General features: G+C 37.9%; 2 protein-coding genes across 4 annotated transcripts; both read right to left on the reverse strand.

The window, feature by feature from the left end:
- Positions 1 to 4,145, reverse strand: LOC103929999 (TPD1 protein homolog 1). 2 transcript variants are annotated; one of them, XM_018643183.2, is made up of 4 exons: positions 4,047 to 4,145; positions 3,135 to 3,320; positions 2,694 to 2,771; positions 1 to 680 (listed from the first exon to the last, which is right to left on the reverse strand). In XM_018643183.2, the coding sequence occupies exons 2-4, from the start codon at positions 3,232 to 3,234 to the stop codon at positions 337 to 339; spliced, it is 522 nt and encodes a 173-aa protein (XP_018498699.2). In that variant the 5' UTR covers positions 3,235 to 3,320; positions 4,047 to 4,145; the 3' UTR covers positions 1 to 336. The 2 variants fall into 2 exon arrangements, with proteins under 2 accessions (XP_018498699.2, XP_048422692.1); XM_048566735.1 differs by lacking the exon at positions 4,047 to 4,145 and adding an exon at positions 3,497 to 4,002.
- Positions 4,146 to 10,401: 6,256 nt separating this feature from the next.
- LOC103929994 (protein MICRORCHIDIA 7) lies at positions 10,402 to 16,730 on the reverse strand. Of its 2 annotated transcripts, XM_009339271.3 has the most exons (20): positions 16,232 to 16,727; positions 15,876 to 15,950; positions 15,757 to 15,791; positions 15,589 to 15,667; positions 15,359 to 15,451; positions 15,194 to 15,278; positions 14,583 to 14,658; positions 13,712 to 13,840; positions 13,523 to 13,621; positions 13,328 to 13,429; positions 12,789 to 12,950; positions 12,609 to 12,704; positions 12,413 to 12,464; positions 12,218 to 12,329; positions 12,039 to 12,100; positions 11,496 to 11,884; positions 11,338 to 11,408; positions 11,130 to 11,220; positions 10,886 to 11,008; positions 10,402 to 10,802 (listed from the first exon to the last, which is right to left on the reverse strand). In XM_009339271.3, exons 1-20 carry the CDS (start codon positions 16,635 to 16,637, stop codon positions 10,716 to 10,718), a joined length of 2,424 nt encoding a protein of 807 aa, XP_009337546.2. In that variant the 5' UTR covers positions 16,638 to 16,727; the 3' UTR covers positions 10,402 to 10,715. The 2 variants fall into 2 exon arrangements, with proteins under 2 accessions (XP_009337546.2, XP_048422665.1); XM_048566708.1 differs by having other exon boundaries at positions 12,609 to 12,950; positions 16,232 to 16,730.
- Positions 16,731 to 16,971: the final 241 nt, after the last annotated feature.

Raw genomic sequence — 16,971 nt, forward strand, 5'->3', positions numbered from 1 at the left:
TACGCTGAATGTGATCATCAAAATTATTAACACACACAACATTCAATTTTTCCATCACATATTTCTGCCACTATACTACTATTCTTACTATATACAAAATAAACCCCAAATATTCTCCTTCCGTCGGTGACACCGCCGTGACATTTTTACCCATATCCATCTTCAGAAATCTCAGCTTTTGCCACTCTAATCCACGATATAAAGCGAAAGCAGAGAAAGGGCAAATTGGGTATTTAGATACCAGATGATCCTGCTTTGGGTGCTTTTATATATTTCTGTCTTTTTCTTGTGTTAACTATTGTAATTAGGCGATTGATTGTTTTATTAGTACCATATTTAACGGCACGTGACCGAGGAGACCGAGAGCTTGTAGCTGAAAGTGTTGGCGTACTGAAACGACACCGTACCGCCGCTGACAAGGGGCTTGCCGTCGTTGACCAGGCAGTCGTTGTAGCGGAGGCGCTTGAAGATCTTGGGGTTGACGAGGCGGGCGGAGCTGAACCAGCCACAGGCGACGTGGATGTTGGAGATGTCGCAGCCGGTGGCGCACGTGTTCATGATCTCGACGGTGTATGTGGGGATGCCACTTGGCAGCGGGGGTGTGGGGCCCTGGTTTATCACTATGTCTGCCTTGCTGCACTTGTCTCCCCGAATCCTGTTTGGTTCCTCCATTGCTGTCGCTGTAAAACAGGAAAGCAGATGATATAAATATACAGACTTTAATATAGAAAAGGAAAATAAAACAAAAATATATGATTAGGGTCTTTAATCATAATAAGGCTCAGATAGTGCAAGGTTAAAACACTAAAATGGTCACACCAACCAACCAACCAACCAACCGTTTATTTGGAGAAATTCTTTAGTACAACTGCAAATTTGTATTCGATTTCTAAACGTAGTTACCTTGGTCACCTTAATGTAACGAAGTCCGCGTTGCTAAACATTACAATGTACACGTTAGCAAGCTTTTCAATAGGAGAAATTCTTGAGTATTGCAGCTTCATCACATAACTCGTCCACCCAAAGTGATGTCTGTATTCGAGTCTTACACACTCATTTTGGTGAACGCGAATACAAGAGGTTTTGTTTAATATGTATTCTGAGCGAAGAAGTGACGAGTCACTTAACAAAAAGGGTTGGGGAAAGCATTTGTAGACAAAACATACTTTTTTCTAGATGAGTCACAGGGATTATACAGAAAAGTTAAAACACAGACAAATCAAACCCAAAATGGCCAATGGAGATGGGACCTATCAAAGCTTCTGCTTTCAATGCATCACCTATTCATGTTTTGCTTTTCAGCGATGTCTTAGCCTTTTTGTGTTTGGTGATTTAGCATTCCAAAAAACATAACGATAGAAAGATTAAATTTGTAAATTAAATTTTTAAATAGAATAATATGTCATAAATCAAAATAATACATGTTAATCAAAATTTAAGTAGTACTTCAACCATCAACTATCTTGTTTTTAAATTTTAAAATTTAGTTTACGTATTTTGTTTTCCTAGCATTACTCTTTCGTAAAAAAGCTTAAGACTAATCGTCAAGACATTCTTTCACTTCACGGTAGGGTATTTTCCATGTGTCGACATTTACTTTGCAGGAAAATAGAAAAAGACAAAACGCAATTGGCATTCATTATATGCAGCAATTGGCAGACAGCTATGAAAGTGAAGTAGGGCTTATTTGTACGGGAAATGATTTCCAAATTTCTATTCCCTCCTCTTGTTTCTAGTAACATAATTCAATAAATAATTGAGAATGCTAAAGTGAATTTTTTAAAAGTAACTCTTTATGAACTTTTTAACATTTTATATTTTTGTCATAATATTAGCACAAGAATTAACGTTAAATTATAAAGTAGCATAGAGATTTTGGAAATTTTTACTTTTGAAGGAGGCTTTAACATCAACTTCATAGACTCTCTGTCATCTCAGAATTTAACATAAATAATTTAAGAAACAAAAGTAACCAAGAAAATGCAAGAAATAAGAACAGATTGTGAAAATCAATTCCAATTTGCAAAATAAAAAAGAGACTCGTAAACTATGATTTGCATAGAAATGTTCTCCAATGAGTAGTGACCACTAAATATACCGTTCATTATCATATTCAACGATAAATGACCATATATCACCGATGACCAGGTAATCAAAAGAACGAATGTACATATAATGTTCTTAAACAGTGTGCATTTTTATGCAAAGACTTTTGATTCAAATGGGTGACAACAAAAGAGGGAATGAAAAATATTGGAAGATTTGAGATCCCATTTAAAAGATACCCCACATGGGAAAGCAGCAAGTATTGCCAAAGAGGGGTCAATGACTAACGGTGCACGTTAGCATATACCCCTTAAGGGCGTGCTCTTCTGACACCTATTTCCCACTCCATCTGAACAAACAGTGCCCATATATTCACTTGCGAACAAATGGGTAACGAATTCTGGTTTGTCTCAGCATCACCATTGTAGAAAAAACAAAATTACGAAAAATTCAAATTGAAATAAATCAAAAACATTTATCCACAGACCTCCATGCATTTAAATTCCCCAATAAATAAACAATTTCATGGAAAATTCAATGATTAAATAAACTATTTATCCAGGGACCTCCATGCGTTTCGATTAACTAATTGAAGAAATTAAATTAAATCACTAATAATTTGAAATAATTAAAAATTGATCGCTTACCACGAACAAGCAGCTTGCGGTGGACTGCAGTGAGTGTGGAGTTCACAGCTTCAGACAATTCAGACATCAAATTTCCAGCTGCAAACAAAATTCAAAAACAAAAGATTATCAAAATATATATATATATATATGTATGTATATATATAAGGCGGAAAGTGTGAAAATAACGAATTGGACAAGAAATTAAGTAATTAATTAATTAAAATTAAAATTCGAGAGATGACAACCACATGGACCCCTTGTGTTTGCAAAAGAGATGCCAAGAACAAACAAAAAGCAAAACCGGAAAAAAAGCAGATCAAAATATAAAAATCAAAAGCAATAATTAGATAGGGAATTCTATGGGAATATAGAATCTAAGCATAAAAACAAATAACGGCGTGCGTTGCGTGAATCTTCGGCGGTAGGATCCAAACGACAAGTCGTCGTCCGTACACGTACCTCCGTCAAATCCAGGCGCGAACAGCAGCACCACTGCAACCACGACTCCGAAGAGAAGCAGCGACGCCAGGACCGCAACGACTGGCCGTTTCGTCATCATGTGAGTGAGTCGAGTTGAAAACGAACTCGGTTGCGAAAGCGAGAGTACTGAGTCGACGAACGAGTTACCGAGCAAGCTTAGAAGCTCTGCAGTGAAGAAAATACAAGTGAGAGGTTGAAGGAGTCGATGAAATTATATCACATCAAAAATCAATCAGAGAAATCAGTCAAAAATAACAATAGCCGTCGATTTAGAGAGAGAGAGAGAGAGAGAGAGATTGTGAGGGCTGAGATTTGACTTGCACAAAGTGGGAAGGACTCACGGGGAGGACGACAGAGCTAGAGAGGCTACACGGTAGGCTTTTCGTGTAGGCTCAAAACAGGCAAAACGACGGCGATTTGATGTTTGGAGAGCCAGAGCGGCCAGAGAGCTAGGTGTTTTCACAAAAGAGGAAACCGAGACTTTTCCTCTCCGAACTGTCGAGGAAAGCGCCGCGTTTCGGTGCCGAATCGCTGCGGCGAGCGAGATACAATTGCGTGTGTGGGAAAATGTGGTTTTTCCGGGAAAGTTTTGTGCAGCGAAATTACTGGAGCAAGAAAGAGAAAGAGAGAGAGAGAGAGTGGGAGTTAGAGAGAGAACAAACAGGCTGTAAACAGTGGTACAGAGAGGTACAAGGACACAGAGCGCACAAAAATGGCAGACATTGTTGGGTCTGCGGAGAGAAAAGCTCCAAAAGCGACAGAAATGGCAGAGCGAAATCGCACATAAATCCGATCGCATTTATTTGTTTTTTCTGCTAGTCTCGACACCTTTACATATATAAAAATACAGATACTGTATGTAGAGATAACTGGAACTAGACGACGTCGTACCTGGATTAGGGTTTCGAGGAGGGGGCAAGAGGAAGAAGACGAAGAGGAAGGGAATGTGGGAAGGTCGTGCGTGCGATCCTCTGGGCGTTTGGTTTCGGAGGTGAGTGATTATATAGTGAGTGTTAATCGAGATTAATTAATTGAGTGTTTAATTAATTAATGAGGGATTAAGGCGCACGTGGGGGAGTTAACTGTAACTGATGGGAAAAATGAATGATTAGGTAATTTATCCGGTTTAGAGGAGGAACGGGAAGGGGAATGTTGAGAATGGGGTGGTGGGGACCGGGGACCACACGGAGGACGTTTGGGAATTCTGCGATTGCACGTGCGTGCTGCCTGTTAAGATTTTTTTTTTTAATGATTATCCATTTATTTGGTTTTTGCTGTTTTTGGGCATTGGCAAGCATATTTTCGTAGAAATATTACTTAACATGGACAAGGGTGATATGGTCATTTCCTTTGAAGTGGATTTGATTGATTAAATTGAAATGGAAATATTGGTCGCCATTACATTGAATAAGAAATTGGAGGCAGATTGTTTATTTGGGTGTTTTTCTCATTCCCTTCTATTTTATGCGATCATAGTTAAACCACGTTAATATTTTATATTGATTTTTTTATAAAAATAATAAGATAAAAAATAATAGGAATATAAAATGTTGACGTGACTTAATCGTGACCGCACAAATAAGAGAGGATGGGAAGATCACCCAAACAGGAGGGCAGACAATTTGCCTCCTAAGAAATTAGGGCCTAAAGCATCCCACAACAAGGTTCTTCCAAACGATATTATCTACATCAAAAGGGTGAGGGAGTAGACTAAGCCTCATAATGGATTAGCAATAATGTGGTTCAAAATCTCCTTTGATGAGATTCGAACCTAAGCATTCTCACTTACTAGTGAAGAGAAGTACCACGAGACTATAGTACTCAATGGTAACTCAACACCAACTTTTGAAACTAAAGAAATTAGTTTTCAATTTCAGTGTTGTGAAAAATAAAAGCAGTTGCCAACAAAATTTGGGTTTTCAAATTTTTTTTGAAAAAATAAAAATAAAAACAAAATAATTAGTAAACGGCTTCTTATTATTTTTGGTGAATAGAATTTATTTACTTTTCTTTGAGAAACTGTTTTTTATGGAACACCTCCTTGAAACAAGAAGGATGATAGCTGGACTCATTCAATTGGTGCTCCGGTTGAGCCAGCTACTAATATTATTTAAACACATAAAATAGATCACATTGTTGACACTCTAACAGAAAAAAATTTATATTATATGTGATACTCGCCAATAAATCAATAGTATAGTCAATTTTATAACATTACTCCTATATTTTATAGAGTATATATTTAATGTTGTTTCATGAGTTTATTTTAAGAGCAACGCTCAAACAAACATGGGTCAAACTGAAGCAAGCACTACACCCCAATTAGGGGAATTACTTACTTACAATAGAGTTATCTTCATAAGTGGTGTACCTTGTCACATCCCGCCCTGGGCCCCCACCACATACTGGGCTTAACTCCACCGTAGCATGATATTGTTCGCTTTGGGCCCCGACCACGCCCTCATGGTTTTGTTTCTGGGAATTCACATGAGAACTTCCCAGTGAGTCACCCATCCTGGGATTGCTCTTGCGCGAACTCACTTAACTTCGGACTTCCGATGGAACCCAAAGTCACTGAGCTCCCAAAAGGCCTCGTGCTAGGTAGAGATGAGAATATACATATAAAGCTTACAGGATCCTCATCCCTGGGTGATGTGGGATGTTACAATTAATGCAAATGATATGTCAGCCATTGTCACTTAATATGACTTGTACGGCTGAATCTATAGCTCATCCATCTAGCCGGAGTCACCTAATATAACCTGTACGACTCAACCAATAGCTCAACAAGTATGCCTGCACACGAGTCGGAACCACCTAAAGTGGTCTGTACAATAGAACTAGGTGTAAATAAATACGCTCAAGTGCTATGATCACGTGAAGACTGTGCGAATGATTGCAAGTCACTTACGAGTCGGAACCACCTATAGTGGTCTGTACGACAGGACTGAACACCTAACTTGGATCCAAGGTGAGCGTATGATACAGGAGGTGAACATCACGTGAAGGATTGTGCCCTGACCACAAGCGGGAGCACTAACACCGGGGTGCAGGTTATGAGCTATAGATACATCTCAGCATAATCATGCAACTCACAACCACAATCTATAAACTCACCTGGATCTTACCTGAGCGTCCACAGCATTAAAGATAAATATGTGCAACTACAAAATGCATATTCTAAATATAAAACATTTGGCATGGCATATATGTGGATTTTGCTATTCCGAGCATGGTTTTGATATACGTATTTATTCTAGTTTCTGGGAAATTATACAGGTTTTACAATGAGGGGTTATTACCTTTGATAAGTGAAATGGTTTTGGAAAGCTTTGTTTTTACCCACTCACACTTTCTGTTTTGCGCCCCTCCGGGTTTTAGGTAGGAGTGCTTGTTGGTGACTTACGAGGAATTGACAGCGGTTTTGACAGATTATCATTAATGTAGGACCACCTCTAGTATTGTATAATTAGTACTTGTCCTGCGGGACTGCACTTTGGCTACCTATGCTCTGATTATTGTGTAACCACACTTAAATATCGGGATTATACTTTTAATTGCTTAGTGTAAATTAGTTAGCTTGGTTCTTAGTTATTCACATTTCTTTATATCATTATCATTTCCGCACTGCGCACATGGCTACGTCACCCTCACGTAACGGTCAGCACGTCTTGATTTTGGTTGGGGTATGTCATACCTTGTCTAATAACACATTGATATATGCAAATTTTTCTCCATATGACAATGTATTGTTGAATCAAGATGTCATGTATGGGAAAACTCGTTCCAATAAGTTATTCTCTTTTTCACTGGGGTTAGAGAGTGGCCCAGATGGTGTGAGCGGGGGTGAGTGGTGATGGTTGAATAAACGAGCTTTATTTTATATTTTCCCCACACACTATATTTACTAGTCGAAAATGGTGGATTGCTTGATCAATGGGATTTTCTATTTAGTCTCCGCGTCTTCAAACTTTCTTCTTCTCCTTAATGTAATAAATGTTTTTTGTAAAAATGGATTTCGTGATCAATGTGATTACGTTGTCACATAATCAAAGATTGTTTTACTAAATCTGAGTATTTAGTACCTATAATTCTGCTAGCTTAGAAATTAGGGCATCATCAATAAACCAAATTAGTCTGAATTAATTATCATCGATGAGTCGGTGGAGTAGCTAAAACCTTTCTTCAAATGGATACAATTGTGAAAAGAGTAATGCTAGATAAACCAAACTTTTAAACTATATTTGCAAATCAAATTATGTGTTGTTAATAGAAAATAAGTATGTTAATCAACATTTAACTGAAAATAAGCACGTAACCACCACGGGGTGACCCCGTGGTTGGGGATTAATTTCAGGCCCGTATTCCACATGGCACGTCTTGGGTTCGATTCCTGACGCTGGTGAATTGCACGATGGTGGGTAAAGAGATGCTAAAATACCTTTGTGAGTCTTCTCGGCCCCTATAAGGCTGGACTGTCAACCTCATAAGCCTCCACACGATGGTGGCCAGACAGACGTTGAAATGCCTTTATGGGTCATCTCAGCCAATGGAAGGCTGGACTGTTGTGGCGAAGTCCAAAATCCCTAAACCTCATATCCCTCCACTGCTTCTGTTGCGCCTTGGGCCTGCCTGAAGCCATGAGTTTGGGTTGCAGCTCCCTGCGTCTAAACCCTTAATTTTATTTATTTTAAGTTGTATTATTCTTAAATTTTCGTTTTTCCCATACCCAATACCAAACTATCATTTTCATGTTCTACAAAATGTATTTTCAGTGAAAATTTTCTTATAATCCATGTAAAAAAAAAAAAATAAGGATATAAATCTAAATCTAAAGGTATTTAAATCTATATAAAGTAAAGTAGGAAGAAAAAAATTCAATTCAAAAATTTTCACCAATCCTCCTTGAAGGACGTTGCTTGAAACTAGCTACTGCACTCAAGAAAAGTTGCTAGCTTCATACTAATCCCCCTTTTCATTTTTTTTGGGGTTAAATTTTCTTTTATTTCTCTTACCATAATAACAATCTATCATATTCATGTTCTTCAAAATATATATTTCCATGCAAAATCCATTATAATTCATATTTAAACACTTGAAATCAACGATTTAAAACCTAAATTTAAATATATTTTTCTATTTTTCAACTTTAAAAATCAATAAAAAAAAAAAAGCTTCGTGACCTTATAAATGGTAGGATCGCATCTAAAGATTTTGCAATGTTTTCCTTAACTCCGACATAAAATATTTCCTAAAGCTAAAAATTTCAATATTTTTTACAAAAATTGTGAGTTATATAACCCACAATTTTTCAATCGATTTTGAGTCCTTTTACAACATTCGTTATAAGCCAAGATTAGAGTCATTCTAATTGCAGCACATGTTTCCAAAAACTAATTTAGGACATCTCAAGATTTCGGACACATACAAATCTCCTTTTGGGTTTTTGGGGGGGGGGGGGGGTGGGTGAGGGTGGAGGGGGCGCTAATAGTTTTCATTATTTTTTCTATTTTTCAACTTTAAAAATCAATGAAAAATAGTTTCATGACCTAATAAAGGATAAAATCACATCCAAAGGTGTTGCACTAGTTTTATTAATTCCCACACAAAATATTTCCTAAAATTAAGAATTTCAATTTTTTCACAAAAACTGAGTTATAACCCATGTTTTCAATCGATTTTGAAAACTTTTACAAGTTTTCATTATAAGCAAAAAATTTGAGTCATTAAATAATTCAGGACATTCCAAAATTTTCGACCCTTACAAATCTCTTTAAGGGCCTCGCTATTAGTTTATATCATTTTTCTATTTTTTTCAACTTTAAAAATTAATAAAAAAAAATAGTTATGAGACCTAATAAACGGTATGATCACATCCTAAGGTCTTGCACCATTTTTGTTGACTCATACACAATATGTTTCCTTAAACTGCAAATTTCAATTTTTTTTTTCACAACAACTATGAGTAACCCATGTTTTGCAATGAATTTTGAGGATTTTTACAAGATTCAATATAACCCAAATCTTGAGTCATTCTAGTTGCACCACACATTTAATAAAATTAACTAATGACATTCCCAAGATTTTTGACATCTGCAAATCTATTTGGAGGGCCTCACTACTAGTTTATATTATTTTTTCTATTTCTCAACTTCAAAAATCAATAAAAAATAATTTCGGGACCTAGTAAACCTTGAGGATCCTAGGGATCTGTAAATCGTGTGTAGCATCCCACATCGACCAATGGAGAAGGGTTGATGTGCCTCATATATACATGCCCACCTCCATATAGCATGAGGCATTTTGGAAGCTCACTGACTTCAGGTTCCATCGGAACTTCGAAGTTAAGCAAGTTCGGGCGAGAGCATTCCCAGGATGGGTGATCCATTGGGAAGTTCTCGTGTAAGTTCCCAGAAACAAAACCGTGAGGGCGTGGTCAGGGTCCAAAGCGGACAATATCGTGCTTCGGCAGAGCTGAGACTAGGATGTGACATAATGGTATCAAAGCCACTCTACCGTGTGGTGCAAGTGTGCCGAAGAGGACGTCGGACCCCTAAGGGGGGTCGATTGTAACATCCCACATCGACCAACGGAGAGGGGGTGATGTGCCTTATATGTATATGCCCAGCTCCATATAGCACGAGGCTTTTTGGGATCTCACTGGCTTCAGGTTTCATTGAAACTCCGAAGTTAAGTAAGTTCGGGCGAGAGCATTCCCAGAATGGATGACCCACTAGGAAGTTCTCGTGTGAGTTCCTAGAAACAAAACTATGAAGGCGTGGCAAGGGTCCAAAGCGGACAATATCGTGCTACGACAGAGTCAGGACTGGGGTGTGGCATCGTGTCTATTCATCGTACATTATGCGATCAGTTTTTGTTACGTACTATTTGTATTTAATTTTAAATAAAAATATTTAAATTAATTTCTGACCGCATAAAGAGATGATTCACAAATCCCTGAGATCCTCACAAAGAAAATCCGGATTCCTAATAATCGTCAGAACCTAATAAAAAATTGTTCAGTCTACCAAACTTTACACACAGCAATGAACAATGGGATTGAAGCGACGGGTGAACTCAGTTGAAATCCTACATCACGAAAACACTAACATAACTTACGGTGAAGAGTAGGCATGGTTTGGTTCGGTTCGCTTGTTTCAAAACCAAAACTAACTGAATAATATAACCGATTCAGTTCAATTTTGGTTCAGTCCGATCGGTTTTGTTTGGTTTGGAGAGAGAGAGAGAGAGTAAAATACTTCGTTATTCAAGGAACTTGACCTAATCGGAGGATGCAAAGACCCATGTAACAGTACAATAGCTAGAACAACTTTGAAACCCAGCACACACTGAAGCTCATACTTCATATCATCACCCTGTTTTCTCTCCTTTTCACATTACATCAATTTACATCGCATAACTAGCAAGAAAGGCGGCGGGCGAGTCCCCCAACCATCCGATGAATGACTTCCGATCTACGTTAGACTACTTCTGAAATTCAGGTCAGCTACATTCCGCCAACTCCTAAAGATCACTACTGAATACAATGGCAAGAGTGCGCTATCTATTGGATTTGAGGTTCCCGGACTTCGTTGCTTCCAGTTTCCTTACCTTGTCAAGCAATAACTGAATGGTACTGGATGCATCCTGCAAAAACAAGCAAAATAAGGGGGAAGTGGATCTTAAAAGGGAAAAGGTAGGAACGAAATATAATTCGAAATTGCGCTGACCTCCAGCTTCTTTCTCAAAGTGGCCTCTTCATTGTCTCGTCGCTCCCTTTCCTCGGAGAATATGCCAATTAGAGTGTCTTGTTCTTTGTTCATTTCCTCAATTTTTTCTCGTGCCGTTTGGAGCTGGTGATCACAAGACCAGGCAGTAAAATCTTATTAAATATTCCAAGAGTACAATCACTTACTCAGATCTACTTCCCACTTTTCCAACCAGCTCGGTGAGAATTAGATATTAGGCATATACCTCGGTTTCAAGTGATTTGGACCTATCCTTTTCACGCTGCAATTCCTGCTCCAAATCAGCAGAAGCTCCTCTGTCCTTTTCTGCATCCAACCTGTACAGAACAAAAGAGTTGAGGATGACTGGCATGCAGCATGGTGATAAAGTACTGAAGCAAACATTAAGTCGCATACAAATATTTCTATAGTAGTGAAAAGGACAGAATAAGTACCTTCCTTTCAGTTCACGATTTTCTTTTCTCAATTGCTCCAAAACGCCTAAATCAACATTGACATCATTCCCCTGGTAATTGAACAAAACCCTAACTTTAGAAATATAATTACCCTCTAATGCAAAAAAGTGACTAGAAGCAAAGTTAGTAGAAGTAACCCTTGACTTGGAACTTCGGGTGGGTAAACTGGTTCCTGCACGCGGTGAATAATCTTGCTGAGTACCGTCCATACATGAAGATAACCGAGTCACTGGGCCACCTTTTCCAGACTCTTTCTTAGCAGAAAATGCCTTACTACTACTGCCATTCACTTGTTTATCAGTAACATTGACTGCCGAAGGTGATGATGGTTCAGAAGAACTTGATGATCCTTCCCCTGATTTTGAGGGGGAATGCACCCTATTTGTGGCTTTATCAGACATATGTACATTCACATGCCCATGATAAGTAGGAATATCTTTTGAAGTTCTGGAATGGAGCTTGCCGGAACCTTTAACTGGTTTCTTGCTGCCTGATGTTTTACCATTTGTTTCATAGGGAGAACCCTCTACAAATCAAAAGATGAATATTTATGAGTTTATAAGGTTGACAAGGGTTTTCAATCACTACATAAGTCATGTAAATAACTGTACCGCCCACAGCAAAAGAAGCATAAATTCTTGTTCCTGGTAACCCAAAAGAATGTACGGTACACAACATACCTTTATCTGCTGATGCATTCTTATTTCGTGGAGCATAGCCGATTCTATGACAATTGTTTCTCCTGCATATGCAGTGGCGAATGCCCATTTGTGAGTATCAAAGATTTAAAAAAACAAAGCAACTCACAAAAGTCTGAACGCATTGTAAGCAATTAGCCCAAAGAACACAAACCACAAACCAGTAAGTCTTTTGCATAGCTATTAATTTTCCCTCGAGTCTTTGAAGAACTGTTGTACGCTCAAACCCCTGCTTATCATGAGCTGGTTCAACAAAATTAGCTTCTAAAAGACCTACAAGAACAAAATGCCTCAGAAACAAACTCACTTTCAGCTAATTTGTTAAAGTCAAGGAAAGTTGAATGCAGAAACAAAACCTATAACACCACGGCCGTCACTTCCGGCAGCATTCCAAAGCCTCCAAAATGGCTGGAGATAAATAAGAATTTCTTTAAGATTTATCAACTTGTGCTTAATGACCAATGAAAATTCATTGCTCAAACATATTCAAGAGAGAACATCTTATAAAAAAGGAAACAAACTCAAGAAATGCATAGGTTAAAACTTAAATACCTTAATCAGTCGATTCTTGTGATATACATTAAACCCTTGAACATCAATATGATGTTTTGCATCCTTCACAAAACCAATGGTGACAACAGCAACCATCTGATGACAAGAGTTGCATGTCATTAGAAAGACAACAAAATTACGCAAAATTATTAAAAGTAAAAGTTCATCATGAAGTGTTACATTTAATTCCTTTGGAACCCCATCAAGACCAGGCTGTGGCCGATATGTGACTTGCTGAGACAACATCATATCATTGACTATGTTGTGGTGCTCAACATCCTTCCCACGAAGAATAATTCGGAAGTTATGAGGAAGCCGCAAATAGAGAATTGATACATAGCTCTGGAGTCAAAATGAAGAAACGTATTAATAATAATAATAATTTAAAAAAAAAAAAAAGAAAAAAAAAAAAGATGAACAGAAAGACTTATTCTGTCTTCAAGTTGAACCAGGAACTATGATACAAAATCATCTTCATCTATCACTTCAATTCATTTCATATACTAATCTCTCCTAGTTCTTTATCATTTTACCACATGCATTAAAACCAATGTATTTTACTCCGACTACTGCCAACTAGTGGAAATATCCAAATTAAGCAATGCACAGAAAGATAGTGACTAGAAGGAGATCAAATACATGAATTCCTCTCAGACACATCCCAAGCAAGACTACTGGAAAACTGATAAAAGAGCAAATAAAATGAAATTTAGTTTTACCCTCAATGAGTGCTGGTAGGTCAAGAAAAAACGAGAATTGGGGTAGTCCTTTGCCATTCGTATACTCTTCTCGTCTCGATTAACACCTCTAATTTGAATATCCTGAAAAATCAGGCACCATATCACAAAGCCACTGAACAACATCCCAAAAAAAAAAAAACAAAAACAAAATTAATATCTCGGCAATCAACATACATGTGGATCAGCTTCAAAATCAAGCTCCAGCTGTCCTTCATCATCCTCCCAAAGGTTGTAGATGATTATTCGGGTTCCATGGTTTTTCATCATATAGAACTAAACAATAAATAAAAATAACAAAATTAATAACAAAACATGTATTAAATTTACCAATTTGGTAAAAGCCCTAAAACAGTAATGAATTACCTGATGATGCAGGTCTTCTTCGTCAAAAAATGGTGCCCATTGAACTATTGTTTCCAAATTCTTATCCCAATCACTTGAAGAGGATCTTAACATCTTGCTCCAAGTCCCTTGTCCTCTCTCATAATCAAGCTTTTCATTCATGCACACAACAAAACAAATCCTTTTAGTCACAGGTCCTAAGCTAACTCAGTAACAACAAGAAACTCATTAGCTATTTAGCACAATACAGAAATAATGAACTAAATGCAACCAAATGTACAATAAACTGTGGTTGCTCCACAGCTAAAGGACCAACTTGTGACTTGGGTTTTAATTCTTTTTTGAGGGATTTGGATAAGTATACTGAAAAATAAGAATACAAGTATACCAGTGGTGCTTCTTTTCGGAAAAGCATACATGTAATAGAAAAACCAATGGCATAGTAAAATCCAACATTAACTAGAAAAAGAAGTTATTCATAAAAAAAAAGGGTGTCCTCGAACCTCCACCCCTAAATCCAAATAATCCACCCTGTCAATATCCCACTCCTCTCTTCTCTCCAAACACGCCAAATAAAAACATAGTGGATCAAATAAGAATACAAACAAACAAAAATCTCAGCTAAGGTACTCAACACAACACCTTTTAATTGCAAATTTCTCTTCCTAAGACAGTTAAAACTGATTTCACAAAAGTGACGTAAACCATCTAGGCCGACACCTAATGCTTACCCTCTTTTATTCTATCATAATTTTTTTAGTTCCAATACACATTAAGGGCCAACCTACCTCACCGATGTGACAACTATCTATAGTCACATTGAATAAACAATAAGACTTCAAGTGAATACGTATAAGGTCCATTAGATAGAGAGACAATTTAAATGCCATACCATGGGAACTACAATATCTTCCTTTCCCGTGCTTGTCAAAAATGTGTAAGACAGCAATCCAATGCTCTGTGTAGCACTAAAAGAAATGTGAATGTCTCAATTAGTTTAAAGAACAGAGAAAATAAATCTCAGAAGAAAAAAAATATTTTTTTCGTTTCATAATAGATAATGAGAAAAGGCGATGGGGTACACCAATAGAAGTGGTGAAATACGACCAAACACACACACACACATATTGGTGAGAGTACTCATTTAACTGATACTACTTAAATCATGAACAAAAAGCATGGAATATAATTCAACTATCCAAATTCGAGCAACAAGTGATATACAATTGCTTAATAGTTCTAGATAATTAGTTGCTCTCATTTATAAAGTCACTCTTTATGAAAAAGTGCATGTAAGTTTGTATGAATTCTCCATGCCAAAGTGGATACGAGATATGAAAATAGAAATTCCTGCAAGCAATGATGGTTTCTGAACCTCAGAAGTAACACACAACTCTAAACTCTAGCGTTGTTTCCATGAGCTGAAGAAAATAACCATTACCAACATAACATGAAATGCACTGTAAAAGAAACAACAATAAACAATTATGACCAGAAAGACACCTTTTTCCATCTTTTCCACTAGAACGAGAGAACACAATTACATCTGCTCCAAGCCTCATGGTACTTGTCTTAAAGCCATTTCCGTCTGTGTAGAAAAGCAACTAAAATGATTCTTTGGAGATTATAGAAGACCAAAAACACTATAGCTAAATACTGGTGTCATACATTGTCCAATAGTGTTTGCAAGTTTGCTTTTCGCAGAATACCCCAATGACATGCAATGTCGCATCTTATCTGGATCCATCCCACCACCATTATCTGCAATGTACGTCAAATGAAGTGCCAAACAATAAAAAATATGACAATTTGAGAACAAAAGTAAACCTCTAAGCGTTCTTCAAACGACATCCAACAATGAGGTAAAGTTACTGGAGAACTAAGAAAGTTAAAAATACCTTCAATTAGCAACATTCTGCTTCTGTCTTTCTTATTTTCTAGCATATCTACATTAACATATGTAGCACCACTGCACACCTGCCATTAAAGTGAAGAAATAACTCCAATCAGCGAGTAAACAGAAAACACATGTAGAATCATAATGAAAATGAAGAATGAAAAACTACCTCGTCCAATGCATTGTCCAAGAGCTCCGCGAAAGCTGCAAAACATCACAAGGTCCTGGTCAAGCATTAAGCACAGAAACACAAAATCAAGCACTACACAGAACATCAATCAAATATACCTCCAAGAGCCCACTTATGGCTCGTAGCATTCGAATGCAGAAACTTCGGGTGAACCCGGACATGGTCTATCCCACCTGCATATTCAACAGTAAATTTGTTAAACATCATTGGCAGTCCTGGCTGATCATGTTAGACCCTCGAAATTAGGCAACAGACCCCATTTCTGAACAGAATCCACTCTTGCATGTAAAGAGTGAAACTTTCCAATAAGTGAAGCAGTACACTTCTACCATAGTGCCTCCATAACTTGAAAAGATCGAAAACTTTCTCGGAAATCAAACAGATCTTAGTAAAAACAAACGCAAAGAATACAATGTAGCAGATTTTGAAGAGCAACGAGAGAGTTTAAGATTACCGGCAGAAGAATCCCAATTGGCACAAGGTGCTCCTTCATAATCCCCAGCCTTCCAAAACTGCTTACAGTTCGACCGACTGACAACCCTGCCCTCTTCCCTCCGCGCAACCGCCGCCTCCGGCCCGGGAAGCAGCCGCTCCACTTCCTCCGGCGGCAGAGGGCTCAAAAACCCAACCGGAAATCCAACTCCCATCCCGTCCAACTTCCTCTTCTTCGCCAAACCCCCCGAAGCGCCGCCGCCTCCATCCGCCGAATCGTCGGAGTCGGAGTCGCTGCTGCTGCTGCTGTCGCTACTCGTGCTCAGGCAAATTACCGAATCCGGGGGCAACTTACAACCGACGCTGGTTCGCTTCGGCGTTGGAATAAACGAAGCTTCGAGAAGCTCTTGCTTGACCCTCGCGTCCATAGCTTTGAAAACGAGAGATTCAAAAGGCCGAGACTACTTATTTTATTAAGTTCCGCTTTCTTTTGCTGGTTTAAACCGTGACAAAGATGAAGACGATCAAACCGCCGGGGGCCCACTCCACGCAAATCCAACTGCAAATTTCAATAATGATAGGCGGTGTTACACGCTTCTTTCTTCCTTTAGTTTTTTACAATTTATTGTATCCGAGGTCACAGTCGAAAACTGAATAATATGTAAAAGGTAAAAATAAATGTGTGGATACATTTTAGGTTTTTCAACTTAATTAAGGGCCCGTTGGTTTTTTACTTTAGATTTTTTTTAAAGGGTTTCACTC

The sequence above is a fragment of a genome, unplaced genomic scaffold (genome assembly GCF_019419815.1).
Source record: "Pyrus x bretschneideri cultivar Hongxiangsu unplaced genomic scaffold, Pyrus_bretschneideri_v1 Contig42, whole genome shotgun sequence".
NCBI lineage: Eukaryota > Viridiplantae > Streptophyta > Magnoliopsida > Rosales > Rosaceae > Pyrus > Pyrus x bretschneideri.

What these genes read in the sequence shown, in the direction of transcription:
- LOC103929999 (XM_018643183.2), bottom strand. Translation starts at nt 3,234, where the DNA reads ATGATGACGAAACGGCCAGTCGTTGCGGTCCTGGCGTCGCTGCTTCTC. An exon ending in CGCGCCTGGATTTGACGGAG is followed by an intron (nt 2,772 to 3,134) that starts GTACGTGTACGG and finishes TTTTGTTTGCAG; the next exon opens with CTGGAAATTTGATGTCTGAA. An exon ending in CCGCAAGCTGCTTGTTCGTG is followed by an intron (nt 681 to 2,693) that starts GTAAGCGATCAA and finishes CCTGTTTTACAG; the next exon opens with CGACAGCAATGGAGGAACCA.
- LOC103929994 (XM_048566708.1), bottom strand. Translation starts at nt 16,637, where the DNA reads ATGGACGCGAGGGTCAAGCAAGAGCTTCTCGAAGCTTCGTTTATTCCA. An exon ending in AGTGGAAAAGATGGAAAAAG is followed by an intron (nt 14,659 to 15,193) that starts GTGTCTTTCTGG and finishes CATTTCTTTTAG; the next exon opens with TGCTACACAGAGCATTGGAT. An exon ending in CTTTGAGAAAGAAGCTGGAG is followed by an intron (nt 10,803 to 10,885) that starts GTCAGCGCAATT and finishes TTGTTTTTGCAG; the next exon opens with GATGCATCCAGTACCATTCA.